The sequence below is a fragment of the Artemia franciscana genome, chromosome 17, assembly GCF_032884065.1.
Source record: "Artemia franciscana chromosome 17, ASM3288406v1, whole genome shotgun sequence".
NCBI lineage: Eukaryota > Metazoa > Arthropoda > Branchiopoda > Anostraca > Artemiidae > Artemia > Artemia franciscana.
The window spans coordinates 11,711,109-11,728,787 of NC_088879.1; the positions used below are offsets into that span (position 1 = coordinate 11,711,109).

General features: G+C 36.1%; 1 protein-coding gene and 1 non-coding gene across 2 annotated transcripts in view; both read right to left on the reverse strand.

Annotated features, from left to right (window-relative positions):
• Positions 1-1,012: 1,012 nt before the first annotated feature.
• Positions 1,013-17,679, reverse strand: part of LOC136037852 (large ribosomal subunit protein eL20-like) — a 49,133-nt gene continuing 32,466 nt past the window's right edge. Inside the window, exon 4 of the mRNA XM_065720698.1 lies at positions 1,013-1,210. Coding sequence (XP_065576770.1) covers positions 1,055-1,210 — 156 coding nt within the window. The 3' untranslated portion in view covers positions 1,013-1,054. The remainder of the gene's footprint in view (positions 1,211-17,679) is intronic.
• On the reverse strand, positions 10,013-10,139 carry LOC136038330 (small nucleolar RNA SNORA68). The gene has a single exon (XR_010620198.1). It is a non-coding gene; the product is annotated as a small nucleolar RNA SNORA68 (small nucleolar RNA).

The window sequence follows — 17,679 nt, forward strand, 5'->3', positions numbered from 1 at the left end:
GGCCACCACACCGATTCCTTTCTTGGCGAAAAATTTTGCATACGATACTTAATTAGGTTATTTCTAGGCATTAGAATGCTATGCAAATAAAAAAAACATATAGGAATTTATTTCGAGAGGGAGGATTTCAGCGAATCTAGAAAAAGATGTATATTGAACACAAAGATAGCAAAATACGAAAAAAGAAAGGGAAAGTCTTTCTCATTTCGTCAGAAATAGCTTTTGCCTCAGCAAAAACTCTGGCACAACATATATGCCTAAGGAAGTAATTCTGAAACTAATCCAAAAAATTCTTACTCGAATTAGAAGGTCTGAAATGGGTCGTTACTGAGGCCATTGCATGAATTGGGAATGGAATTTCTCGAATGGGGAAGACCTGATCCCCAATACAGCCCTGGAGACAAGAACCTATCTAATAGAAGGATGTCCACCCGGGATAAGATACTGGTTAGAGACATTTTATAATTTGGATTTTAAGCTGGAGGACATAGTTGCAGATGGTCAAGTAGGACAGCTTCCACGATGCATATTAAGGATGGGGTACTGAAGCAATGGGCTCTGAGGACCTGAACTTTAATTCAGTTCCGTGAATCCAGCCATGGTTAGAATAACATATCCCAAAAATACTAGTTCCAACCCATCAAAACAAATCAACACAAGCTAAACTTACTAAAAGAAGATAATTTTGAGAAAAAATTTACTCTACGAAGCATGTCAGTGTGGGTTTGAGCTTGACCATAATACAACGTCTGAAGGGACGTGCTATCATGAATCGATGGCTACGTTTCATGCCTTATATGTAGCAGATCATACCCTCAATTCAGAGTGATAACACATTTTTTACAGCATATTTTTATTGTTTAGTAGAAATTAGTGAGAAATCAATATTACACAACTGTTTACCATCATATTTTTCTTTCAACTTGGATCAAATTCGACTACACTAAGACTTTGAATTCGACAATAGTTACCTAACTACAGTTTGAACTACATAAAACTGGTATACACAAACTACAGCCAAAACAATATATTTCGACTGAGTAGTCATACAAAATTAACCAAAGAATGTTTTGGGTTTAGTGTAAGACAATTTCTTCAATCTCAATGTGTTAACACGATGTGGCATTGGGAATCTGAGACCCACTTCATGCATCTGCTTCACATGGGGTCGACGAGTTTTATCATCTTCAACAACTTCAACTCGGATAATCTAAAATAAAGAAAGCTCCATCATATACCTTTTTTTTAAATTAAAAGAAGAACAAGACGAAACTCATTGAAGTTAATGTTCTCACAACAAAATACTAATTCTTACTAACAATTATCTTGCCAAACATACACTCGCAGGTAGCCAATAACTGGTGGGATGCTCTATCATACATTCAACCTCATTCCAGATGAGTAAAATGGAGATACAGCGTGAATATTCCTACAATTAAACATGCCGGGAAAACAGAGGGGGGAGATATCCACTCACCAAGACGAGTCAAAAGAATAAATCGTGGTAAAACGCTAAAATACTGGCCTTAAAAACGCGCTTTTATTCTGTTTTCACGCACACCCCAAGAGTGCATTTTTTCTTACTTTATTATAAACTTTATTAAATTTGATTATCAAGATCTTGAACGAAGACCTTGGCTTCTCAAATAAACTCATTTGAAGGATTATTTTTAACATACTATTAATAGGATCCAGAATTCGATCCAATCTTTCCTTAGAAGATCCAAGATCAATGTAATATTATTTGTATATAAGTATTTTTAACATTATATGTACCTCTAGAGCAGAGGTTCCCAACCGATTTTGGGGCATGGCCACCAAATTTTATAAAGTTTTGGTTCCTATTGAGCCGGTTCGCTCCTTACTACCGTTCGTTACCACGAACTGTTCGAAGGATATATTTTCCAGTATAATACAGTTGGGTGACAGTATTTTTTTAAATTCTGATGTCCCCTTCGTGATATTTAAATTTTGCAACTAAAAATCTTATGAATATCTGCCTGAAGGAAGCTGGAAATGCCTTTAGCTTTTCATCTTTTTTCAAGTCATCCTCTAGCCATGTTTTATACTAATGAAAAATATTCTCTGAATATAACACATTTCATACGATGCATGACGCCATTGTGCTACTATCATGTACCGTTTAGCTCTTTAAATCCGTATGAATGCGACGTCATTAAAATGATTTTTTTTTCAAAAATAAGGCTCTAGAGTAGCCAACCGAAGGGCGCACGTCCAGCCCATGATCCACCAAAATATCTCTAAACATATTAGTGGTGGCTCTTCTCCACATTGGGAATCACGGCTCTATAGTATGCAATAACATTATTCTACAGCTTGTAACTTTTACAGTCCGACTAATTACAGTAAAATAATCAGAAGGGCAAAGACAAATTAGCTTTTGACAGATTGATAACAACCAATCAGCCGGAATCGACAAGCTTCCAGTTGTACTGTAAAATTCATGGTATATCGGGCTGCTATCGAAACATTAACCAGTCTAATATAGCTAAGACTTGCTCTTGACAGAAAGGGATCGTCACAGCAGCCACAATTTACCAACAAGCAGCTCCACTGTCATCAACAAGGAGCTGACAAGATAAACGATCAGTTGTAACAAAAATGATCACCATTAACTGTGAAAGTCTTAATATAAAATAAGCTATTTCCAGCTGTACGTTCTCAGTTGCTAAGTCAAGTGAGTTAATATGATGCAATGATTTGCGTTTGGCCGATCGGAACGTAACACTGACCAGAATAGACAGCATGGAGCTGTACTGTCAACTTAATAGCACCTGGATATTACACGTAACCGTTTGTAAATTAGAACACCATTCAACTTTAAAGTCTATTACAAAATAGTGCTGTTTCCAACAGTACGTTCTTGTCTACTATTAAATAAATAAAAACAAGCTTTTTATCTGAAAGTACCCTAAGAAGCGACATTAAAACTTAAAACTAACAGAATTACTCCCTATATGAAAGAAGCTTTTCCTCCTCAACGCACCGCTCTTTACGCTAAAGTTTGACATATCTCCTAACTATACTTTTTAAAACAGTAAGAAATTTTAGCGTAAGGAGCGGGGCGTTGAGGAGGAAAAGCCCCTTTCATATATGGAGTAATTTCTGTTCGTTTTAAGTTTTAATGCTGGTTCTTACTTTCAGGGGGGAAAACTTTTTCATATTTATTTTCTCATAATTTTTTTTTAAATAGTGCTATAAAATCCTGCATCTCCTTCATGAAAATTCTTTTCCCTCATGAAAGACTCCTCAATGAAAAGATCCTCCCACAAATCCCCCTCCCACCTCAACGCGAAAAAGTCCCTTACTGTATGCAAACACTAGTCAGTTTGTAACTTTCAGCCCCTCACACGGGGACTGTGGAGGAGTAGGTCGTCCTCATAGACATAGCTATTAGGTTTTTCGACTATGGTGAATAAAATGCTTATCTCAGAATTTTGATCCGGTGACTGGGGGAAAATGGAAAACTTTTAATTTCCGTTATAATGAGCCCTCTCGCGACATTCTAGGACCTCTGAGTCGATATGATCACCCCAAGAAAAAAAAACAAATAAACACGCATCCGTGATCTGTCTTCTGGCAAATCTGATGGTGAGATTTTTGTTAAGACTGTATGACCTTTAGGGCGTGTTTTCCCCTATTTTCTAAAATAAGGCAAATTTTCTCAGGCATGTAACTTTTGATGGGTAAGACTAAACTTGATGAAACATACATTTAAAATCAGCATTAAAATGCAGTTCTTTTGACGTAACTATTGAAATCGATCAGCATGGAGCTGTAATGTCAACATCATAGCAGCTTAATAAGATAAAAATGAGATGAAGAGACAAACACAACTCCACTTTATGTTCGAGAACAAAATAATACCATAAGTTCTATGCAGATAATAGTAGATCAGTCTGTTTGACATGGTTGGTTTGCTTGAGGTCACAGAGGTCAACATGGACCAGCATGTCACTTCATGGCGGAGAGCGTATAAGAGACCATCATTTGTAAGGTATATCACCGCTCAATTTTTAATGCTGTTCAAATTGTAATGTTGTTGATGTGGTTTCTAACTGTTCGTCCTGGACTACTAAATTCATTTACCCAGCATAATTCAGTTGGATTTGCTTTTGACAGATTGGAACGTCAAACTGGTCTAAATCGACCAGCAGAAAGCTGTACTGTCAACTTCATAGAAGCTGGATATGACAGATGATCATTTGTAAAATATACCACCATTCCATTTTTAAAGTCTTGACATAAAATAATGCTGTATCTAAAAGTACGTTCTAATCTACTAAATGTATCTACTTAGCATAATACAGTTGGATTTTGCTTATGATAGATTGGAACGCCACACCTGTCAGAATCGACCAGCATGGAGCTGTACTGTCAACTTGCTGTTTCTAACTGTACGTTCTGGGCTACAGCATGGAGCTGTACTTTCAACTTCATAGAAGCTGGATATGGCAGACCATCATTTGTAAAATAGACCACTATTCAATTTGAAGTCTCGACATGAAATTATGCTGTTTCCGACTGTACGTTCTGGGCTACTAAGTGTATTTACCCAGCATAATACAGTTGGATTTGCTTTTGACAGATTGGAACGTCACACTGGTTAGAATCAACCAGCATGGAGCTGTACTGTCAACTTCATAAAAGTTGGATACGACAGACGATCATTTGTAAAATAGACATCTATTCAATTTTAAGTCTTATCATAAAATATTGGTGTTTCTAACTGTACGTAGTGGGCTATAAAATGTATTTACCCAGGATAATACAGTTGGATTTGCTTTCGACAGACTGGAACGTCACACTAGTCAGAATCGAACAGCATAGAGCTGTACTGTCAACTTCATAGAAGCTGGATATGGCAGACCATCATTTGTAAAATAGACCACTATTCAATTTGAAGTCTTGACATAAAATAATGCTGCTTCTAACCTTACGTTCTGGGCTACTAAATGTATTTACCCAGCATAATACAGTTGGATTTGCTTTTGACAGATTGGAACGTCACACTGGTTAGAATCAACCAGCATGGAGCTGTACTGTCAACTTCATAAAAGCTGGATACGACAGACGATCATTTGTAAAATAGACCACTATTCAATTTTACGTCTTGACCTAAAATATTGCTGTTTCTAACTGTATTTTGTGAGCTACAAAATGTATTTACTCAGCATAATACAGTTGGATTTGCTTTCGACAGATTGGAACGTCACACTGGTCAGAATCGAACAGCACGGAGCTGTACTGTCAACTTCATAGAAGCTGGATACGACAGACGATCATTTGTAAAATAGACCACTATTCAATTTTACGTCTTGACATAAAATAATGCTGTTTCTAACTGTACGTTCTGGGCTACTAAATGTATTTACCCAGCATAATACAGTTGGATTTGCTTTTGACAGATTGGAACGTCACACTGGTTAGAATCAACCAGCATGGAGCTGTACTGTCAACTTCATAGAAGCTGGATATGGCAGACCATCATTTGTAAAATAGACCACTATTCAATTTGAAGTCCTGACATAAAATAATGCTGCTTCTTACTGCACGTTCTGTGCTACTAAATGTATTTACCCAGCATAATACAGTTGGATTTGCTTTTGACAGATTGGAACGTCACACTGGTTAGAATCAACCAGTATGGAGCTGTACTGTCAACTTCATAGAAGCTGGATATGGCAGACCATCATTTGTAAAATAGACCACTATTCAATTTTAAGTCTTGACATAAAATAATGCTGTTTCTAAAATTACGTTCTGGGCTACTAAATGTATTTACCCAGGATAATACAGTTCGATTTACTTTTGACAGATTGGAACGTCACACTGGTTAGAATCAACCAGCATGGAGCTGTACTGTCAACTTCATAAAAGCTGGATACGGCAGACGATCATTTGTAAAATAGACCACTATTCAATTTTACGTCTTGACATAAAATATTACTGTTTCTAACTGTACGTTGTGAGCTACAAAATGTATTTACTCAGCATAATACAGTTGGATTTGCTTTTGACAGATTGGAACGTCACACTGGTCAGAATCGAACAGCATGGAGCTGTACTGTCAACTTCATAGAAGCTGGATACGACAGACGATCATTTGTAAAATAGACCACTATTCAATTTTACGTCTTGACATAAAATATTGCTGTTTCTAACTGTACGTTGTGAGCTACAAAATGTATTTACTCAGCATAATACAGTTGGATTTGCTTTTGACAGATTGGAACGTCACACTGGTCAGAATCGAACAGCATGGAGCTGTACTGTCAACTTCATAGAAGCTGGATACGACAGACGATCATTTGTAAAATAGACCACTATTCAATTTTACGTCTTGACATAAAATATTGCTGTTTCTAACTGTACGTTGTGAGCTACAAAATGTATTTACTCAGCATAATACAGTTGGATTTGCTTTTGACAGATTGGAACGTCACACTGGTCAGAATCGAACAGCATGGAGCTGTACTGCCAACTTCATAGAAGCTGGATACGACAGGCGATCATTTGTAAAATAGACCACTATTCAATTTTACGTCTTGTCATAAAATAATGCTGCTTGTAACTGCACGTTCTGGGCTACTAAATGTATTTACGCAGCATAATACAGTTGGATTTGCTTTTGAAAGATTGGAAGGTCACACTGGTTAAAATCAACCAGCATGGAGCTGTACTGCCAACTTCATAAAAGCTGGATACGACAGACGATCATTTGTAAAATAGACCACTATTCAATTTTAAATCTTGACATAAAATAATGTCTGTATCTAACTGTACATTCCGGGCTGATTGTGGTAGATTACCCATTATAGCACAGCTGAATTTACTTTTGGCAGGTTTGAACCTCATACTAGTCAAAATCAAACAGAATGGAGCTGCACTGTCAACTTGATAGCAGCTGATTAAAGTAAGAAATGAGTTGAAGAGCAGGCCATCATTCCATATAAAGCCTAAAAACAAAATAATACCGCAGTTTCCATACAGTACTGGCAGATAATCACAGATTCATCGGTTTCATATAGTCGGATTTGGTTGCGACAAACTGAGAACGTCACTTAGGTCAGAATTGACCTACACACAAAGAAAAAAGAAAAAAAAGCGCTAACTATATATAACATAAAATATTTTTTCAAAAAATTTCCATTTTTTTTAACTGAAAAGAAAAAAATTATTTTATAAGACCAAATAACAATAGTGCAGCAAATAGCAACAGTGACAAAAAAGGATCCCTTGGATACTGGACACCGGTTGACCAATCAAAATCAACACTTTCACTTCAAGAAAACAAGTTTTAAGCGATAGTAGTTTGAAGTTACTAAGTTGTATCGAACAAGATAGCAAATAGTGAATCTTGAAGAATAAAAATTGTAGGCTATCTGCAGAGGTCGTTAAATGATGCATCATAGTTGGTTGCCTTATATTGTGAATCTAACATAAAACCTGTTTGCTTTGTTCTACATGGAATATGCGTTGACTTTAAGCATAGCATTGCAAAACTGAAGTGGCGCCAGTACACTTCAGTATTTTTTAGTCATGGACTTAATTTAAGGTAAGATCCTTCCAGCTTTCAAAAAGCTTTAGTGTGACTGTTTTGGCATGATATGTAAAGAGTACAGGTCTAAGAGTATGTCTTGAACCCTATTTAATGTGGAATAACGTTTTTCACCATAGAGTGAATATTGAATACGTCTTGCAAATGAACTGTTAAACTACAATTGCGTCAAACATAACATTTTAAACTGTTGTAATATTTTGTACTACTCAATAAGATTTTAATTTCGAATATTTGGGAAGCCTGCGTGAACAAAAAATATCAGCCTGGAGTAGTTCTGTACTTGATGACACGTTTATATAAGAAGCTGATAATGCTAAATAAACAATACTAAAATACTCATCATCCCACATAGGATGGCAGACACAGGGCCCTTTACTACAAACGTATCAATCATTACGTTCTCGACTACCTACAAAAAGATAACGAGCATGTCGATATTAGGATTGATTTTGATATATTGGGTACGTCACACTGATCAGCAAGATTCAGCCTGAAGTTAAACTGTCCTTGAAGACGTATTCATATCAGCTAACAAAAAAGGAAATGAATCTGAAAATACTTGGCATCAAATACAAGGAAGTTTATTACAGATGAATCAAATGTGCAGACTACCAATGATCGTAGAAACCATTTTTTCCATCATAGGTATCATCGATATCTGAAGGAAAATCCCCATTTTTACCCCCAAAAGTTTTTCATAGAAAGCTAAAGAAAAACGTCTTTCTTCCGACATAATCGATGATAAATAAGTGAATCTCATCCTCATCTCCCCACCTTTAACATTCATTGCACACTTTATAGGATAAATCTGCTAATTTGCTTTATTTGCTATTTTTTATTGCTATATATATATATAGCAATAAAATTATTTATTTTATTACTATATATTGCTATATTTATTTGCTATTTTAATCTGCTATTTTGAGTGCTTTATTTGTGCATTATATAACATAATAAATTCTTTAAATTTATGCAACGACTGTTTTATGTATAAAATATCTTGTAACGTTTGTTTTTATTATTTGTTGCTGCGTTTTTGTATTTACTTTACATAAGCTGATTTGGCTTTATTAAGCTTTAAGAATTTTTTAAATAGCTACTATCTTACGTTCACTTTGTTCTCCCTTTCATATCGGTATTGTTCAAAATGCTAAGAAAAGAAGGTAATTTGGCCTTGGATTTTAAGTAGATGAGCCCATAAAGATTATCTGTAATCCAGCTGTCCCCCATTATCCAGGTTATCGGGATCTAACTACTACTACTAATAACAACTCACTGCAGTACCAAGTCGTCTAAGGCCAGCAGAGCTACACAAGGCCCTCCTTCATCCTAATCTACTCAAAGCCTCGTTCTTTACACCCTTCCAAGAAGTTCCCATTGCCTTTAAATTTTTCGTTACGACGGCCTTCTACCCCCTTTCTGGGACCACCTTTTTATTTGTTTGTCCCTAGACGGTTGACTGACAAGGACAATCTTTCATCTTTCATCCGCAAAAAATGCCCTGGTCATCTTAACCTTTCTTTCATTACAGCACTAGAAAGCGGGAATGGACCATGTTTTCGCACAGCTTACGATTTGAGATACGGTCAATCGGGCCGGGTACCCAAAATAATCCGTAGGCAATTTTCTCAGGAAAACTTCTAACAAATCCTCCTTTTTTTCGGAGCGCCCACGCTTCAGAACTATACTTGACCGCTGGCATTGCTGTAGTTTCCAATATTCGAATCTTGCACAAAACTTGTTTTACGGAAAATTTGATACTATGCTTACGCAAAGCCAATAGGAGAACTCACTTTGGCAGATTTTTCTTAAGCGTTGATCATTCAAAATACACGCTTAACGCAAGGCTACAAAGTAAAGAGATTTCTTATGGTTTATTAAAGGGGATTTATTCATACATGGATGATCGGGGGTCAACTGTAATCAGACATTTCAAAGACTATAGACTCAAAATGAATTATTAAACAGCCTAAGGCTATGAACTAGGTACAAAAAGAGATTTCTTCTCATTTACTAATTAGTATTTATTTAAATATTTAGATCTGGACATTTGTATTATGTCCTTTTAACATTAATAATTATGATATTTAATTAGGGCTATATATTGCCTATATTCCCCTGCATGGCCTGGATTATCCAGAGTTACCTAAAATTGAATACTCAAAGAGAAAATGATTCTAAATGACTCGAAGAATAAAAAGACTAAAATACAAAGATATATCATCTATAAAGTATAAAAATTATACATACATACATATATATATATATATATATATATATATATATATATATATATATATATATATATATATATATATATATATATATATATATATATATATATATATATATATATATATATATATATATATATGCATAATATATACAAATCATGTATATAATATAAGAAGTATAAACAAATCGTGAAAATATATCCCCTAGATTCACTCCAAGGATGAACAAATCATCCTCAGAGGCGACTAGGGGAGTTTGTTTTAGCACCCCTTTTTTAAGCAGTGATCACCAAAGATAAATGCTTAACGCAAGGCTGCAAACTCAATAGAACATATTTTTTATGATTTGCTAATTATAATTTATTTAGGTGTTTAGATATAAAGACATTGGCATAGCGGATATTTGGTGATTCTGAAAACATACTGTTGGCAGTTATTTTGGGCTATTAATCGCCCACATCAACACCCATTACTTGGATGATCAGGAGTTCACTGTGGCCGAGATCTCAAAACGACTATCCATTCCAAACATTGCAACTAAGAAAAAATATACTTTATATTACCTGAAATATGGAAATATATCTCCTAGATTCACTCCAAGGATGAACAAATCATCCTCGGAGGCGACTAGGGGAATTTATTTTAGCAGACCTTTCTTAAGCAGTGACCGTTAGAGACAAATGCTTAACGCAAGGCTGCAGACTCAGCATAGAACATATTTTTTATGAGTTGCTAATTAGGAGGTGACTAGAAGAATTAAATTTAATAGACGTTTTTAAAACGGTTGCGGCATTTTAATGGTCATCTTGCGAGCCTTGGCGTCGGCTGATCGCCACAAAGACAAAGGGCCCATTAACAAATATTCACAGGGGACTAGCCATCACCAAGAGCTGTTGAGAATTTGTGGGTTAACTGTAAAACTTGACTGAAAAGACAGAAAAGTTTTAATGTCCCTTTCACTGACAAAATTGTCAAGCAAAGAGGGTTACACTACAGCGAACTTCCAAAATTCTTCAAATAGTAATTCATTTACGCTGATCTTTAGTATTTTCCTAGAAGGTATGCTAGAATGTCTTTAGGGGCCGACCTTTCCTGAAATCTAAGAGAAAATTCAGCTCTATTTAATAGGAAAAAAACTAAATTCACACTTTCTGGTGATATGAATTACATTAAATCTGAAAACTACCTCTGGCGCAAAACGGGAGAAAATAGATGATTTTACTAAGAATTCCGGGAAAGTGGGGCCAGTTTTTACTCTTCTCTCCTTCACTTATACCTCTTATCCAAGCTCTAGAAGTTATGGTAAGAATACAAAATCAATTGTAAATAGTTTGGCAACACAAGCTGAAAAAGTTTATAATGGACGAGATGAGAAAATCCTTTGAGGTACCGTATCAGGTTAATTATTTGAAAAAAAAACGCTTAATGTAGAGCTGCAAATTGTCTTCAGTATGCAATAACAATGAAAATAAAATGTATGCCCTAGATTCACCCAAAAATGAATAAAATCAATTTCAGGATTGACTAAGGAGATATCACTTTAGCAAACCTTTCTTAACCGCTAGCCATTAGAGAAAAGCGCTTAATGGGTAGATATGCAAAGAAATGTGGAATGGCTTATACCTTTAACTTTCTCTACTTTCCCCTTGTTGTGAGGATGTTTAAGGTACGCAGAGCAAACTGAAGGGGGAGGAGAGTAATTTTCCTTTGTTTATACATTTATTATCCTTTTTTGTTAGATCTTATACGAGGAATTAATAAAAAACGGGTTTCATTTAAAAAAACAATGGAAAACAAGAGCTAAGAGCTCATATGGCACTTGTGACGAGGCGAGAAGAGCTAAGAGCCAAGAGATCATATGGTATGAGCTCTAACAAAATTCTATGAATCAATAGATTGATTTAAAAAGGAAAATGAGAGGCTTAATGCCGGTCAAGATTTAAAATAAGAGCTCTGAGTCACAAAGTCCTTCTAAATATCAAAATTCATTAAGATCCGATCACCCACTCGTAAGTTATAAATACCTAATTTTTTCTAATTTTTCCTCTCCCTTTTGCCCCCCAGATGGTCGAATCTGGGAAAACGACTTTATCAAGTCAAATTGTGCAGCTCCCTGACACGCCTACCAATTTTCATCGCCCTAGCACGTCCAGAAGCACCGAACTCGCCAAATCACTGAACCCCTCCCCCCAACTCCCCCAAAGAGAGCGAATCCAGTACGATTCTGTCAATCACGTATCAAGGACATTTGTTTATTCTATCTACCAAGCTTTTTCCCAATTCCTACACTCCAAGTGTTTTTCCAAGATTTCCCCCTCCAAATCCCCACAATGTCAAAAGATCTGGTCGGGATTTGAAATAAGAGCTCTGAGACATGAATTCCTTCTAAAAATCAAATTTCATTACGATCCGATCATCTATTCGTAAGATATAAATACTCCAATTTTCATGTTTTCAAGAATTCCGGTTCCCCCTCCAACTCCCCCGAATGTCACAGGATCTGGTCGGAATTTGAAATTAGAACTTTAAAGCACAAGATCATTCTAAATATCAAATTTCATTAAGATCTGGTCACCCTTTCGTAAGTTACAAATACCTCAATTTTCAAAATTACCCCCCCCCCCAATTCCACCAAAGAGAGCAGATTCGGTCCAGTTATGTCAGTCACGTATCTTAGACAGGTTTCTATTCTTCCCATCCAGTTTCATCCTGATCTCACCGCTTTAAGTATTTTCTAAGATTTCCGGTCCCCCCCCCAACTGCCCCCCCCCCCCAATTACGCATGATCCGGTTGAGATTTAAAATAAGATATCGGAGTTACGAGGTCCTTCTAAATATGAAGTTTCATGAAGATCCGATCACTCCTTCGTAAGTTAAAAATACGTCATTTTTCTTATTTTTCAGAATTACCCCCCCCCCCGCAATTGAGCGGATCCGTTCCAATTATGTAAATTACGTATGCAAGACTTCTGCTTATTTTTCCAACCAAGTTTCATCCCAATCCCTCCAATCTAAGCGTTTCCCATCATTTTAGGTCACCCCACCCCAAACTTCCCCCAATGTCACCAGATCCGGTCAGGATTTAAAATAAGAGCTTTGAGACACGATATCCTTCTAAAAATCAAATTTCATGGAGATCCAATCACCCGTTCATAAGTTAAAAATACCTCATTTTTTCTAATTTTTCAGAATTAACCCCCCCCCCAACTACCCCAAAGAGAGCGGATCCGTTATGGTTATGTCAATCATGTATCTAGGACTCGTTTTTTTTTCCACCAAGTTTCATCCCGATCCCTCCAATCAAAGGGATAAAATTTACCCTTGACTGGGCTGCCCACTTAATTCAACAATCTGTCTTGGCTTTTTTCTACAATTGGCCATGACTTCCACTTTTCTCCACAACTATTCTCTCTTTTTTAAATTCAAATATACTGTCCCTGATATGCTTGCCAAATTTCATTATTTTCCAATTTTTAAAAATTCAATATTTTCCAAATTTCATTATTTTCCAATTTTTAGGTTTCTCCCTCCCAACTCCCCCCCCAATGTCACCAGATCCGGTCGGGTTTAAAATAAGAGCTCTGAGCCACGATATCCTTCTAAATATCAAATTTCATTGAGATCCGATCACCCGTTCGTAAGTTAAAAATACCTCATTTTTTTCAGAAATACCCCCCCCAACTACCCAAAAGAGAGCGGATCCGTTCCGTTTATGTCAATCATCTATCTAGGACTTGTGTTTATTTTTCCCACCATGTTTCATCCCGATCCCTCCACTCTAAGTGTTTTCCAAGTTTTAGGTTTCCCCCTCCCAACTCCCCGCCTCCATCACGGATTTAAAATAAGAGCTCTAAGACACGATATCCTTCTAAACATCAAATTTCATTGAGATCCGATCACCCGTTCGTAAGTTGAAAATACCTCATTTTTCTAATTTTTAAGACTTACTCCCCCCCCCCAACTACCCCAAAGAGAGCAAATCAGTTCCGATTATGTCAATCATGTATCTGGGACTTGCGCTTATTTTTTCCATCAAGTTTCATCCCGATCCCTCTACTCTAAGTGTTTTCCAAGATTTTAGGTTTCCCCCCTCCAACTCCCCCCCAATGTCATCAGACCAAGTCGGGATTTAAAATAAGAGCTCTGAGACACAATATCATTCCAAACATCAAATTTCATTAAGATCCAATCACCCGCTGATAAGTTAAAAATACTTCATTTTTTCTATTTTTTGCGAATTAACCGGGCCCCCACTCCCCCCCAGATGGTCAAATCGGGAAAACGACAATTTCTAATTTAATCTGGTCCGGTCCCTGATATGCTTGCCAAATTTCATCGTCCTAGCTTACCTGGAAGTGCCCAAAGTAGCAAAACCGGGACCGACAGACCGACAGAATTGGCGACTGCTATATGTCACTTGGTTAATACCAAGTGCCATAAAAAAACGACAAAACACTAGTTTAAAAAATAAAGAATATTTCGGCTCCACGCCCGGGAGCTTTTCTCAGCAAAAAAAGGCTCCGGACATGGATCCGAAATATTCGGATTTTTTTTATTAACCAATGTTTTGTCCTACAGTCTTGGGCGATATTGAACATCGATATTGATATATCACACCAAATATCAATATTGAGTATCGAAACGTAAACATCGATACTGCAAACGATATTATTTCGGCTTGTTCTGGTATCTACTAAAAAACATCCACAGAAAAGATCCAACATAGAAAATTATTTAGCAAATAGTCGAGAAAAAGAATAATCTGTTCAATATACTGACTCATATATGAAGATACATAGCATGCACAGCTATATCAATAAGATGGCATAGCACGTTCTCGAACTACGTTTAGTGAGGATGGGCTCTCAAATGTTCATGAGAACTTCCAATACACTTGGCTAGATAAAATACCTTCTAGGCTTATAGGCCTTGTTCATATCACGCTCTTCACGGTTGCTAAATACACCAATCCACGTTTCTAGAAACTGTGTAACACCCCTCGCGATCACCTCCAAGTTGAGAGTTAAATAGCAAGATATATGAATTGGAACTAACTAGAGTCTGTATCAGTAGATGCAAGTGCAGAATTAAGAATGAGGTCAGTTTGTGGGGATGGCATGATGAAGTTCCAGCATTCAATACAAGACAGGCTTCGTCAGCAGCTGCATCTGTGACGGCTCTATATTTTCAGTAGGGAGTCTTCAGCTCCGAGAGAAACTGATCCACTCAAGTCGTGGAAGTCTTGTAATATGAGTCTCAGAAATACTATTACAAAGTTGTTATAAAATTATTGTCCATACCCACGACCAATGTCTTTTCCGAGAGTGGATTCCAAGTCTGCTTAGCTAATCAAATATTTCGTGGTAACATACTGTAAGTAAGGAGCAACTCGGCCAAATAACACCCAAAACTATGAAACATGGAATTTTTTAAACAATAGATATATCAAATAAATTAGATTTTTATGCTGACTCCAGAAATACTTATCAAAAGCTACGAGCCAGAAAACTTTGTATGATATTTGAAAACGGGCAGGAATGCCCTTCAAGTCGATTCATCTTAATACAATTCACACCATCAGATTTGGCATAACAGAGAACCATACTGTATGGGCTCCTTAATTAATCTGAAATCCTTAAGTTAATCTGAGGGAAAAAATAATATGAAATATCGAAATCGATGTATCAATTATCAAATATCTAAAGTTAAAATATCGATATGACGATATATCGTTTGATCAAATTATCGCTCAACACTAATCCTAATACATTGTATACACAAATAAGTGTAAATGCGGATATATTCGATGGCTGAAGGTCGAAGAGGCCACCAGTAGTGAGTAGATTAAGACAAGTAGCTCATGCTACTTTCCAATTAGCAAAGCTGGCTCTTCGTCTAGTCTAGCAAAAAAAAATTTACATCACCCGTCTGTCTTCTCACAAAAAAACAAAGACAAAAACAACTGAGCTACTTTAACAGGAAAATTTGACATTTTTGAAAAAGGAGAAATGTGAATCACTTTAAACACATGCCTTTTAACTTATTACTCAATAGAACAAGTGCAGCAATGAAAAATGCAATTTTTGAAACCATATGAGTTGGCTCTAAATGACAAAATTCTTGTATTTACTACTGAAGCTAAAAATCTGATTACGACAGCCTAGTGAGTAAAAAGCAACCCCTTCGGTTTTTTGCTAAACAGAAACAGATGAAACAGATTCTATCTAGCTTGCATAGTTACTTTTTACTGAGAAAACATTGTTTCTGCAATACAAACAAATGTTTGCCCTGCTGTCACCCAGAAAATAAATATTATCATTCTCAGAGGGGACTAGAGAAATTCAATTTAGCAAACCATTCTTAACCGTCAATCATTTAAGCATGACGCTTAATGGGTAGATTTGCAACAATAATAAAATTATATATATACATATATACATAGTATCAAATTAATAAAGAAGAAATTACTGAAATAAATCCAATAATTGAATATTTTAATGAATTCTGCATCATGGCAGTGTTTTAGTCATAAAGTTATTAGAAATTTCCGAACAACTCTTTCAAATGTATTTCTATTATCATTTTAAGAAACGAGAATCTTATAGAGACTTTTTTTGAAATTTAAAGATTTTCTTCGTCATTCTAGAGCATATGCACAAGATTACACTAATTTAGCATTGTACATTTCTTGAGACATGGCAGATTTTCAATATTTCTTTAAAAACGACTGAGGGATGCCTTTTTTTCTCTCATTTTACAAATTTTTTTGAGAATTTCTATGGACGTTCTAGGGACACCGCAGATTGTCAACACTTGGTTAAAAACGACAGAGGATACTTTACTAAAAATTCCTTTAAACAAAATTCCGATTAAATTTGGTTTCTAATTGAATTTTTTTTTTTTTAGAAAAGACAGATTTCTTTAACCTTAAAAAATTAGATTAATTTTAAGAAAAATTCAGAAAAATCTTTAAAGATATTTGTTTCTAATTAAGAAATTCACACATTTTAAAATAACTCAACTCTTACCATACAGACTAAGGTTGCACAGAAACACTTTTGTATACCTGTCTTATTTGAAAGTAATCCTTCAATAATTCAGTAACAAATTTTCGTAAATTTAAAAATGAACTTTCGTAAACGTCAAATTGTATAGTACATGTTTTTGACTTCCCCTTATATTTCAGAACATACTATATTTCTTCATAACTATGCCCTCAGTCAAGTGCGTGCCTGAATTTTTTGTTGGAAGGGGGGTGGAGACTTAGTTCATATAATTTTTGTTACGTTTTAACGATTGAATAGAATTTCGAGGCGTTGGGGCGTTCAGACACGGTAACCCCTCCCCTCGATCGGCCATGCTCTCATAAATTTTCAGCTACGTCCTTAAAGCAAGCTAAGACAACATTTTACATTTAGTTTCTTTTTAATCTCAACACTCAATTTTTTCCCAAACCATGGAAACCTAGACGCATCTACAATCTATAATCTCAACTTTTACTTCGAATCGACTTAATGACACGATTAGTCTATGTGTCTTAAAAAGGCACAGGATGGTACAAAAGGACATTAGCAGTTCACCATAAGGGTCAGAGTACAGACTGAGAAAGATAAGTACTTTTATAACGCCCTAGTATACATTAAACGAGTATACCTGTTTATAACTCAAATCGCACACTAACGTATACGGCACTGGACTTTAGTTCCCACCGGCGGTTCTGGTCTCCGTCGCATAGCCCTTCAGCCAGAAAGCGCAATTGGGTGGGGAAGGAATAGGTCAGCCATCCCGTGGTTTCACACGCCCTCCCTGCACACTTTCCCCAGATTACTAGTGGCTATTTAGAGCTGTATCGACTCTGGG